Here is an 11,834-nt window from a genome sequence, read left to right on the forward strand (position 1 = left end):
CGGGCCGGGCCGGGCCGGGGACCGCCCCCGCGCGCGAGCGGCTTTGTGTGTGCGCGGCGCCGGCGCCGGGATCGGTACCGGCATCGGCACCGGCGCCCCCGCAGCGCCGCCCCCGGCCCGGCCGCGGGGGTTACGCGGGGGTTGAACCGCCCTGCCCTGTCGCACGGGCGGCGGCGGCGCCGCCTGACACATCGCCGCTCTCTCCCCGGGCGGAGGTGCCGGCGCAGCAGCCCGGTGTCCCCGGCGGACAGGTGCCTCCCGCGGGGAGCTGTCACCGACCCGGCCGTGGGACGTGTTTGCTTTGTGGAGGTGCTCGCGGCTCGCTCAGCGGCGAGGCGCATTCGGCTGCTAGAGCTTGGGGTTTTCCCCGTGGAAGTATGGATTCCCAGATATATTCTGGGATATGGATCCCAGAAATATTCTGCCGGCGCTTTGGGAAAGGTTCTAAGTCAAAGCAAAAATGAATGTGAAGACTGTTGTCCGTCTGCTTCATTTGTTACTCTCTGCACAGCCCTCAGCTGTCCTGTGCAAGCAGATGTAGATTAGATTAATCCAGCGTGTTTATTTAAGAATAAAGGCCGTGTTTTGGACTGATATCGCCGTAGAATTTAATAAATTATTTGTCTTTGGTTTCTTTAAACAATAAACAGGGGTTTAGCGTTAGACTGAGGGAATAACAAAGCAAGTACACACGGTCTTACAAGAGAGAAACAGGACAGGGCTCTTTGGAAAGTGGTATCACAAAAACTCTTGATGTCAGCAGCTGATGGCTCTAGATTAACCATTATCTTAACTAATGTTTATGACTGAAAGAAGGGAACTTGCTCCCCAGTTGTAAACATTGCCTCACGTGACTGTATGTAACTGATAAATATATAATCCTATATATTTTATATAGAGCCTCTTTCTGAATGGCTGAATTCAAGTCCCGTGTGTGACAAACAAAACTGTCAGTTTTTAAGTGCTGCTCAGTTTTTCTAAAGTGGTCTTCAAAGCGTGGAGACTTCTGTCAGCTGCTACTTTCACTTCTGTAGTTACAGAATTACTTAGAGATTATTGTTTGTATATAGATTTTAATGATGACGAGTGAGTTTCGAGTGTGGTTGCCAAGTGCGTGAGGACAAATGAAACTGCATCTCGAAGCCCAACAGAGAAGGTGACAAGAACAAGCTGTATTTGTTACTTGTCACACACTGAGAGCTGTACACATTTTTATATGTCTGTATTTAACATGGTAATCATCACAAGCTTGAAGGGGTGTTGTCCAAGTCAGGTCATTGGTTCATGTTTGTTTACTGACATTTGACCTGTGTTGAAATCTTGGGTTGCTCAGCTGTTACTGAAATACGTAATTCCCTTAAGCAAGATTAACTTAAAAATTACTTGTTAAATGTGTGGATGAAATGCCTGTACACTGTGGATGTTTGTTAGCAAGGTGATCTCTAATTTTGGAGCCCTTACCTACATTTAGGACCTTTGTAGTTCAATATAAAAATCTCTTGGTGATATGCACTTAGTGTATTAGCACCCTTTCTGCCAGCTGGATGTCCCTGGTTTGGATGATGCTTGTCTTTACACCGTTTCTTAAAAGGTTGTTTATTGGATTTTATTTTTAATGACTCATGAAATCATGAAATCAATTAGTGATGTCTTTGGATGAAGTTTTGTATCATTTCAGCACTAAAACTGATGAAAACAGACAATGTGTAGTTTAGCTTTCTGAAAGTTGCAGAATGGATTCATAGGTGAAAGTTGTCTCAACTGCTTAAGTAGTGTAAGAGTAAATTTATTACAAAACAAGGAAATACAGCTTTCTTAAAAACAGTGGAGTAATTAGGAAGGGGAAAGGAGGAAAATGAAGGAAAAAGAAGCATGGAGACAGGTCTAGTTCCTGGTTTTGGACTCTGTGTAGTGGTGGGAAAGAAAATTAATTTGAGTCTGATACCATTTGTAAACTAATATTTTTATATGTTATCTAGCAAGAGTATTGTGAGGGTTTAAGTTACTCTGTGGGAGATGCTGAGATAGGGGGGCTGTATGAGAAACAAACACCCATCTGTGTGCCTCTGTTCTCTGTAAATGTGAAACAAAGTACCCTGGATTAGTGTTTCACAGCACCAATATGACATAAACAAATTTAAATGCCAGTGTCCTAGTGCAGTCCTCGCCCTACCTAAGAAAACATGCAGTTTGCAATAGGAAGTGATACTACTGCACCCTGCAATACAAAATTACACTGCTGCAACTTGCACAAGGGTGTTTTCATCCTGCAAGGAGCCTGTTGTTGGTGGGTGCTGTGCCCTGCAGCTGGGCTTTGCCAAAGCCTCTTCTGTCATTGGGCTGTATTAAGTTCTCTTCTATGCTTGCTGCAGTAGATGGATGGTTCTAAAGAGCACAGTATGCTGGTCCAGTTCAGCTTCTCTCCACATTTGGCTACATGTGGTGGTTTCAATTCTGCATGTAGGCAGAGGCCAGGCCTTGTTTACTCGGACAGTCGCAGAAGTTGGTGGCTGACATCGACTCTCCAACCTCCTAAGAGACTGACCACGTGTGTATTTTTGGATGTTCACCTGTGAGCAGGGAAATCTGGGAAGGTAAGGAGCAAGTTTTATTTTTTCCTTTATGATTCTTTAATGTTTGGTCTTGTGCAGCTGTGCTAAGAATTCTCTTTCCTCTTTTGTCCATCTCTGAGGTGAGAAGAGGAAGCTGAAGCCCAGTTCCTGAGATGCCATGATGAAGTTTCAGCCTGGTTCCAGGGTAAGTACATCTTGAGAATGTTTCAGTGTGCTTAGGGGAATGCATAACCCTTTCTCAGAGGGTAGAGAATGCTTATTTGCTCATAAAGAAAATGGTTTCAGTTGGTAAAATGGTGAAAGAGAGGCGGTCACAGTTTTTTGTCCTTTAACTAGCAGCTGTTCTCTGTTGTAGATGTGAACGCAGTAGATGGTGCTGAAGCAACACTGAGGCTCCTCCTGTGAAATATCCACAGTCCAGTGTGTATAGAGAAAATGCTTGCTGACTCTCCCAAGTGTTGATGGTCCTGTGTCTTCAAGAGATGCGTTCCAGGACAAGAAAACACTGACTGTTAGTTTAAAAGATATTAATAAATAATTCTTTGTGTTACTTTTTCATTCTTTATTGATGGTGAAGGTAGGCAGACGAGGTAGTCCAAATACCAAGCAAGTGGTGCTTCAGGTGGTTTTGGGTGTGTGTGCAGATAGTGGTCAAATTTAAGATGTTGAATATCAGCCCTTTGTTATGGTTTTTGCTCAGTGTTGCTGAAATCAACACTGAAAGTGTTTGGGGAGTTTGAGAGCTACTGCTCTTGGAATACACATTATAGCACTCAGCCACAGTGCCTGTGTTTCCTGTCTGTCCATGCACTCACTTGGAGAAGCATGCAGGGAGGAAGTCTTTCACAGAGAGATGGAGAAGTGATATCAAGGTTTATGATGTCAGAATAATGTACTGTCAAAATCATGCACTGGCAGCCAGCCTGACCTGCTAGGCAATATGACCTGTCATTGATTGCTCTCCTAAAGGTCCTGTCAGGAAGATGGTCTGGGTGCTGAATAATGGAAGTGTCATCGTCTCTCAGTTCACAGAGCACCCCTCTCTTGGACCTGGAGAGATTTGACAAGCAATAGATACTTTATGTCCCATTAAGGAAAGTAAATAAGTCTGCCTTTCTTATATTGCAGCCATTCATTTAATATAATGACTTGTGTTTGGTAATTTGCATGAAGGCAGGAGTGCTAGAACTACATCACTGATACATACCCAGTAAAGAATGCTTAGCTGATTTTAAAAGTGTAATCATGGGCCAAAGAAAAAAAATCTGTTCTTTCCTCAGCATTTGGTTTTGTGAATAACCAAGATCCTCGTTCACTACTTTGGAAAATTCTGCTGGTAGCATGATGGAATTGGTGGGATAGTGTCACTTTCTGGAGCTGTAAGTAGCACTAGGGAACCTGACTGGTTCTCTGGACTAGTGGAAGTTGTCTTCTGTGTTTTTAAGTGTAAATAGTGGATGAATGGCCAAGTGCACTTACTGTATTTTCCTCCCCATTTAGAGGATCTTAAACTTTAGAAATGCTTTTATGTTTCACGATTCTTTGGTTTCTCCTCATTTAAGAGAGCCCTCCCACTGCCTATCAAAGCTGCCTATAAGTGGCTTTTTCAGATCATTTATGCATGTGTGAACATAAATAGACGCCTGCACCTTTCCCATTGGTAGTGAAACTATAGGGAAAGAAATCTGCACAGTTAACTTGCGTGACTTTGTACACACCACTTGTGTTTGTAAGGGGCAGGAGCCTGAGAGCAATGGAAAATTGCTTTTCCCTTGTTCTGTTGTGCTTCTGGTTTTTTTCCTGTGTGCAGTAAGTATACCCTACAGGATTCAGCGTCCTTACATAAGGAGAGGAGAGTCTTTATCCACAGCAAGTACCTTCTGATTTGGTCTTATAAATGAATGCTGTATTTTTAGCTTGGGGGAAGAAAAAGGAAGGGGAGAATGAGAAATTATTTCAAGTTGAAATCAGTTTCTCTATTTTACAAGAGAGGAAAAAGCAAAATTTCCATGTTAGGTTTTTCAGATATCCATGATAAAGTGTGGCATTTTAAGTCTGCATTACTAGCAGTCATTTTGTATTTTTTACCTACTTTTTACTACTGTGAGCAGTAGCATAAAGACTAATGTAAGGTGACTAGTTTTATGGTGCTTCAGCTGGACCCTTACAAATTCAGTGAATTCAGCAATCAAAACTGAGGTCAGCGGTAGCTGTAGCCTGCTGTGTATTTTGACTGAAGTCTACCAGGTGGTAGTTAAGTGTAGAGGCTACTTTGAAAAAGTTAGACACTCTGGTAACCTTACAGTATTTTAGTAGTTTCATAAGAAAACATACACAAAATCTACATTGTTTTGACTGTTACACTGTGGACTGTAGAATTTTAAAAATTGTCTAAATTTTTTTAATGTGTATTATTTCAAGAATATAGATTCTTTATGCACTGTATTCTGAAAAAATGTGTTCTGGTACCAGTTGGTTTGTTAGATTCTGCTGTGACTTTTGGTTACTTTCACCTCTTTAAGGTGACATAAATAAGTGAGGATTTTAGGCCTTATATTACTAGGCAGATTTTTCACCCTTTGAATATATTTATTTATGCATTTATTTTAACTTTTGAGGTCTTTGGGACTCAAGACTTCAGTCAATGTTATAATGCCATATCCAGAAGTAATATATTTGTATGTTGATATGACTTCCAACTTGCTTGTTAGAATTGCACTTGTGCTCCCTTTTGAAGTATTTAATTTCCATTTTTAATGTCTCTGGGCTATTGTTTTTCTGAGGGCACTGACCTGAATTATGACTTTAGGAAGGTGATGCACTTGCGTTTCAAGTGTTTAGGTGCATTTTTCAAAATGTCATGCTGCACAGGGTCAGTCTGTGTAAAGGATCTGTTCTGGACACCAAGCTCTGTGTGGGTGTTGCTCTTGGTTTGGATTTATGTTATGTTACCTTCTAAAAGTACTGGCAGGGTGGGCATTGTGTTTACTCTGAAAGAAATACCCCTTTGGATGCTAATTCCACATTTATTGTAACTTACAATCAGTTAATTGCTTTGAATCCACAATACAATCAGCACAAATATAACAACATTATCCAAAATTAGGAAGGATGGCACATGGACTTAGGCCAAGTGCCTTATGGGCATATCTGTTACAATTGCCTTAATTGCTTGTATTTGTGGTTTCTTGTGGCTAGAGACTTTTACTGATACTTGTTTATTCACACTTATTGTCTGTTGATTTTCCTTCATTCTGTCACTATTCATATTTTTTTTTTTTTGCCTTTGGTTGCTGGGAAAGATAAAGACATGTTAGAAAGGTATAAAGCTTAGAGAAATCTAAATAAAAATTCTTTCTGTATTTTGAGTGGAATCACACTTCTAACACTCAGACCTGTTTTATTTATTCTTTGAAGAAGAGAAATGGATATTATATCACCTTTAAAAGGAAGAGTCATGACATTGCTTTTAATTTTTATGTATCCTTCAGATGGGATACAGAAGATTAATAGTGGTTTGAAAAATCTAAAGGTAAGGAATCTGAGCTAAAATCTCTCTGTTCAATATTAGGAACCCTTTTTGTTGCCTCACATTTTAAGAAAACAAAGTGTGAAATAAAGCAATTGGAAAAAAAATGATTATGTCAGTGACTTCTGATTTTTAGATGTAAAAATGGTGTGTTAAGCTCTGTGTGTGCAGGTGCAAGTTTTAGTCCATTTGCTTTGTGCATGTTAAGAGCAGGCTTTAAAAAACTGATCCCCTAAACCTTTAAATGAGTTTAAATTAGGTATTTGTGCTTCTTAATGGTGTTTGACTTAGAATATTAAATTAGATGAGCACAAAATTTGATGGACTTCTTTATGAACAGCACAGTCTCCTGCTCTGAAAAGTAAAACCCACACAATTCTAATATTGCAGTGTGTCAGATTTACTTTGCATTGCTCTGCATGACAAAAGCAGGGACAATACATTTTTCTGATTCCACATCTGAAGCAAAAATGGAGGTACATTTAACTTGTTTAACTGTAGAAATTTAGTCATAAAACTTCTGCAGTTGAAAGGGAAATAACATCATAATTCAATTCCTTTGTCATGTTACATCATCCTTCGTGATTTAAGTTTTTGGCTATATATTCTGTGCCTACTCACTAGTTAACTTTGAGTAATTTATGTTAGTTAGTGTGAAGTTGGTGAGACACTTCAATTTTCCCAAGCAGTGAAGAGGCTGATATATCAGGCATTGCAGGTCATCTGCTATAAAGTTTTTAAGCTCTGGTTTTTTTCTCATTGGAGTTGCTGAGGTATTTTAGTGGTGAGGCTTTGGAAATACCTTGGATAAATGACACAGTATTTTATATTTGGATTAGACAACTTTCAACATTTGTGTATAGAACTGTCTGGTGTAAAGACTGGTGGATTGTTTATTATGTGAAATAGCATCCAAACCTTTCCTATGTTGGAGTGTATATGAAACAAAGAAGTGTCAAGTCAAATACAGCAGCCAGGGTGCTATACCAACATTCTGAGTGGTGGTGTTGTGTGATCGTGTGTCATAAATTGTACAAAGCAATGGGGAAGTGACATAATAAATATGTATTATGAAAGGTGGGGGTGACTTGGGAAAATTAAGCTATAATTGTCTCGGTGACTCAGTGTAATTCTCAGTGCTTCATTTCTTAGTGCTGACTAAGATGAGTGAGTTGTTGGGAATGTTCTGAAATAAAATTTCAGTTTTGTGTTAAAGGAAGTGGAAGCTTCTGAGTTTAAGAACTGTAGGGGCCAGTAGGGGGTCTGCAAAAGAATGAACTGTATTTTAAAGGTTTCAGTTTGTGTTTTCCTCATTTATTGTAATGTTAGTTTGTATTTAAGTCATCTTGTTGGTAAAATGGTCACTTTGGGAAATAACTTGTCTTGATGAGAGGGTGAATCTAAGTTCAGCAATTCACCACCAGAGGAATGACTGTGAGCAATCATTAGCTGAATTGGTTTGAACAATATCCTGCCATATATGTGGGATGTTTGGGAGTTTCAATTTTTTTGCTGTAATGCTTTTTTTACATGATGTTTCTTTTTGCTTTCAGGTCTTGGGTATAAACTTACATAAGGTCTAAAAATGGGAAGAATTTTTTTGGATCATATTGGTGGCACTCGCCTGTTCTCCTGTGCAAACTGTGACACGATCCTGACCAACCGCTCCGAGCTCATCTCCACTCGCTTTACAGGGGCCACAGGAAGGGCCTTTCTTTTTAACAAGGTTGGTAAGAAGCTGGAGGAACTGCTGTTTACTTTTGAAAAATGAGTTTGTGGGATATGAATCTGTCATGAGAGCAAAAAAACTTCTTGGCTAAAGTGTTGCGTAATTACTATTTGAACTTTTATTTTTATTTTTTTTGTCTGTCTTTGAAGTCAAATTTGACATTTACTGTTGATGGGAAACTTAGCTAAATTAGTTTTGTCTGAAATACTGAAAGATTGTAAAGAAGACTGTGTATGTAGAGGCCTCAGGCCAAAATTGATGGAGTTTTAACTTCATAGAGTTCTGTAATATGAACCTCAAATTCACTCTGAGAGTATCTGGTGTCTGTCAAAGGGTTCCAAAGGTTTTTTTCACTTTTATGCAGTTAAAAAAAAAAAGTCTAGATAATATTTTGTTTGATTTCTGAGATGCATTTAATGTAACAATAGTTGGGCAACTTAGGTTGCCACAATCAGTCACAATCTTTTTTACAGGCAGTAATACTCTGGTTTAGTTTAAGAGTTTTTACTTGATTAAATTCAATGGATCAAAATACAGAAGTCAAAATTTTTGAGTGAATTGTAGGATTATTTATTAACCTTGCATAAAGACGTGTCCATTAGATTAATTGAAAAAAAACTGTGATTGTCCTTTGCTTTCTCACAAAGTTTCTGGTCGTATAATGCTTGGTGTATTTTAGTTTTGTTTTTTTTTCTTCTAAGCCATTTGGCCATGGGCAGAGTTGATAGAGGCATCAGTAGTGTCTTAACTATGTTTTTCTCTGGGACTTCTGATGTCCTGAATCTTATCAGTACTGAGAGATTTCTTCCTCATCCAATAAGGTCTGGATCCTGGAGTTCAGATTTTTTTTTAATGTTAAGTTGTGCGGTTTAATTACAGCAGTTTGAGGTTTTGCATTTCTGCAGTCAGAAGCTGTACATTTGAAGCAGTCAGGTCCAAAGCTGAGGAAGTAGTATAGTCCCATCTTTTAGAATCTGCAAATCAGCAGCTTCGGTATAGTTCTGACATCAACTTCTCAATGAAGTAAACATCCTGGTTTTGTGGTGATGCTGCAAAAGAAGTTGCAAGTATATATAAACTGCTGATATAGCACACAAAAAGGTGCATGTTTCATGGCTACGTTCTCAGCCACTGACCCTGGCTTTTTCTTAGGCAATTATTTCAAAAGCACTGCAAGACTTTTAAAGTACCTCTTTTAATATTTTGTTTCTGAGTTCTGGGACTTGGTGATCACATCAGTTGCTAGAAATGGGTTATATACATTACAACTGGATTAATATAAATTTACAAGCTGTTCACTGGGAGCTTTTCACACAGAGTTAAATACAGCCCTTTTTGCATATTTTGTGATAGCAATCCGTGTCTCTCAGTTAAAATGTGAGGGTTTTACATCACTGTGAAGCACATCTTTAAGGTGTTACCCTCTCTCTCACAAAGGAGATTTTTTACACTGCAGTTTTCAGTTCGTGTGTGGTGCCTCAGGCTCTTCCCTTCTAAGTGCTGCTAGTCATTTAGCAGGTTTCCCCATGGCAGACTAATCCTGTGTTCCCTGTGCTGTGTGTCTGTCCCAGGTGGTCAATCTGCAGTACAGTGAAGTTCAGGATCGGGTCATGCTCACCGGCCGCCACATGGTGCGGGACGTGAGCTGCAAGAACTGCAACAGCAAGCTGGGCTGGATCTATGAGTTTGCCACTGAAGACAGCCAGCGCTACAAGGAAGGTCGCGTTATCCTGGAAAGAGCCTTGGTCCGGGAGAGCGAAGGCTTCGAGGAGCACGTTCCATCCGACAATTCCTGAAGAGGCTCCAGTCTCTTCTCAGGTTCTCTTCAATTGAAACTCCGATGTAATAAAATCAACAAAAAAATCTGCTTACATACACTGTCACCTTAGCATCAGAGTCGGATTCATGGACTACAAAGTGGGAAAGATTGTGAGACTTATTTCAGATGGAACCTTACTTTCTTTATTCCTTTTATATTTTACTTTCCCTCCAGCAGCTGTTTGTAGAAAGAATGTTGTGCAGATGCTGTAACTTCTCTCTTTCATTTACATCTGTTAGATTTGAGATTGTATCTTAAGGTACAGTGGGCTAAAAGGAAAATATTTGCAGGATTTGTCTTTTGTTGGAGAGAAATTCAATGAGGTTTTTGGTTTTTTTTTTTAGTTTGCACAAACTGATGTCAGTATCAAGTTATTTTAAAACTACAGATTTTTTAAAAAAAGTATATTCCAACTTTTGGCTTGAGTTTTTAGTTAGGTTTTTGGTTTTTTGGGTTTTTTTTACCCAGCCTTTTCACCTGGTTTGCTAGCTAAAGTGAAGAGATCCGAATTTGTGCTGAGTGCTAAAGGTTCAGTGTTGGTACAGCTTGGGCTGGCCCATGTGCCATATTCTTGTTGAGGTTGATTGGTAGCACAGAGCCCATTATTTCTTGTCATTCTTGACCCAAAGATGTCACCATTCCTTGTTTATTCGTGAAGTCCCATTCACCATGTAAACTGGTGTTGATTGGAAACTATCCTTGAAATAGGGTGAAACTGCTTGGCTTTTTTTAACTTTAACAGATGTAACTTATGAGCATAGTAATAATATAAAGTAATAGCTGTCTGTTTAGTCTTGCATTGCTTACAAATCCGGCTGTGTTTGTAATGATAGGGATCCACTGAGAAACTACTGTTTCAGTAGTAAATTTTTTTTCGTTTCTCTACTAATCTCATTAAGTTAGACAGGGAATTGCAAATCTTAATTCTTCTTCAAGTAGCTTTCTTTAAACCCAGAACTTCCTATGTTAAACACAGCTGCTGTGTAAAAGGAGAAGATTGCCAGCATGTTTGTTCATGCGTAGAGTTATGCAATCTGCATCTCTTGAAAAGATTAACTTAAACAGCTTGTTTTCAAATGCTGCTTCTGGTGTTGAAACCTTTATCTTTCAACTTTGTTGAACGTTTTCATTGTGATGTTATGTTTTTATCTTTCTGGGCAGCAGTACATGTCAGCCTAGTAGTAACTAGTGACTTGGATTCCTGCTTTGTTCTTGTAGAGGTCAGCTCTGTTTAAAACAGTGAGCTTGCTTGCCTTTTTTAGCAAAAATGCTCTTCATTAACTTAACTCAAGGGTGCCCAAACAATTTCATTGTGTCTTAAGCCATAAGTTAGGATCTCAAGGGCTGAAATTTATTTGAATGTTAGATATGTCTGATTTCTTATCCAAGATATGAGTTGGTTGTAGTTTTTTTTCTTATTGGATAATTTGTGGTCAACGTGAAATAAGGTACCCACAGACGCAAGAAAGGAGGGGAACCCACCCAGCCAAATGGATCTGGGTTCTGACCTTTCAGAGTAATTTTTCTTCTCTAGCCACAGCTCCATATCTGAAACTAAGATGTGGGGGGTGACTATGCAGAGTATTTTTTTTTGGTTGCCAGGTGGCAAGTTGGACACCCCTGACTTGAATCTACTGCCTCTTTCATGTAAAGGTAGCTTTGTTCTAGAAATGTCACATAGAAAGAAAACAGAGTAGATCACATACCAGAGCTGTGCTTGAATCAAGCTGCTTAAACAATAGTGTACTTGTGCCTCAAATGAATCAGTTTTTGCACTGAGTACAGTAGTACCCCATTATCTTGTACTTCTGTCCTTCACAGACCCTGGAGGCGCCATTAGCATGGTTCTCTGCAGTACTTTTCTTGTACTTCTGACATTACAGTACAATAAAGTATGTTTTGTCCTGAACTGATCTTTGCTGTTCTTTTAGAGTTATTGTCATAGAGCCTGCCAGCCAAATCACATAACCCATCTTTCATTCCTTGTGTTAAGTTTCTGCAGCATAGTGACAAGCTGTTGACGAGCATCCCTTTCTGTATAGGTGGTAAAAGAGTTCTGTTGATTTTGGAAGGTGCCAAGTAGAGATTCATGCATACCACTTGGACACTTGAAAGCCTTCAATTTATTCCTGTTAGAGAGAAAACAAGAAATGTCTCATTTTGTGGAATTCTGGGTGCCAAATG

At 39.4% G+C, this 11,834-nt stretch overlaps 2 protein-coding genes across 6 annotated transcripts in view; one reads left to right on the forward strand and one right to left on the reverse strand.

The window, feature by feature from the left end:
* LOC121365315 (translation initiation factor IF-2-like) overlaps positions 1–2,456 on the reverse strand; it is a 3,663-nt gene extending 1,207 nt beyond the window's left edge. Inside the window, exon 1 of the mRNA XM_041489409.1 lies at positions 1–2,456. Within this exon, the coding sequence (XP_041345343.1) occupies positions 1–341 (341 nt within the window). The 5' untranslated portion in view covers positions 342–2,456.
* YPEL5 (yippee like 5) overlaps positions 1–11,559 on the forward strand; it is a 12,611-nt gene extending 1,052 nt beyond the window's left edge. Inside the window, exons 2-7 of one of the 5 annotated variants that reach the window (XM_041489347.1) lie at positions 2,465–2,594; positions 2,693–2,757; positions 2,929–3,084; positions 3,854–3,952; positions 7,656–7,828; positions 9,403–11,559. In XM_041489347.1, the coding sequence (XP_041345281.1) occupies positions 7,688–7,828; positions 9,403–9,627 (366 nt within the window). In that variant the 5' untranslated portion in view covers positions 2,465–2,594; positions 2,693–2,757; positions 2,929–3,084; positions 3,854–3,952; positions 7,656–7,687 and the 3' untranslated portion in view covers positions 9,628–11,559. Of the gene's footprint in view, positions 1–2,464; positions 2,595–2,692; positions 2,758–2,928; positions 3,085–3,853; positions 3,953–5,990; positions 6,106–7,655; positions 7,829–9,402 lie in introns of those variants that run through there. The other 4 variants (XM_041489346.1, XM_041489350.1, XM_041489348.1 and 1 more) reach the window with 4 other exon arrangements.
* The last annotated feature ends 275 nt before the right edge of the window (positions 11,560–11,834 follow it).

This window comes from Pyrgilauda ruficollis, unplaced genomic scaffold, assembly GCF_017590135.1.
Source record: "Pyrgilauda ruficollis isolate IOZ18807 unplaced genomic scaffold, ASM1759013v1 scaffold93, whole genome shotgun sequence".
Taxonomy (NCBI): Eukaryota; Metazoa; Chordata; class Aves; order Passeriformes; family Passeridae; genus Pyrgilauda; species Pyrgilauda ruficollis.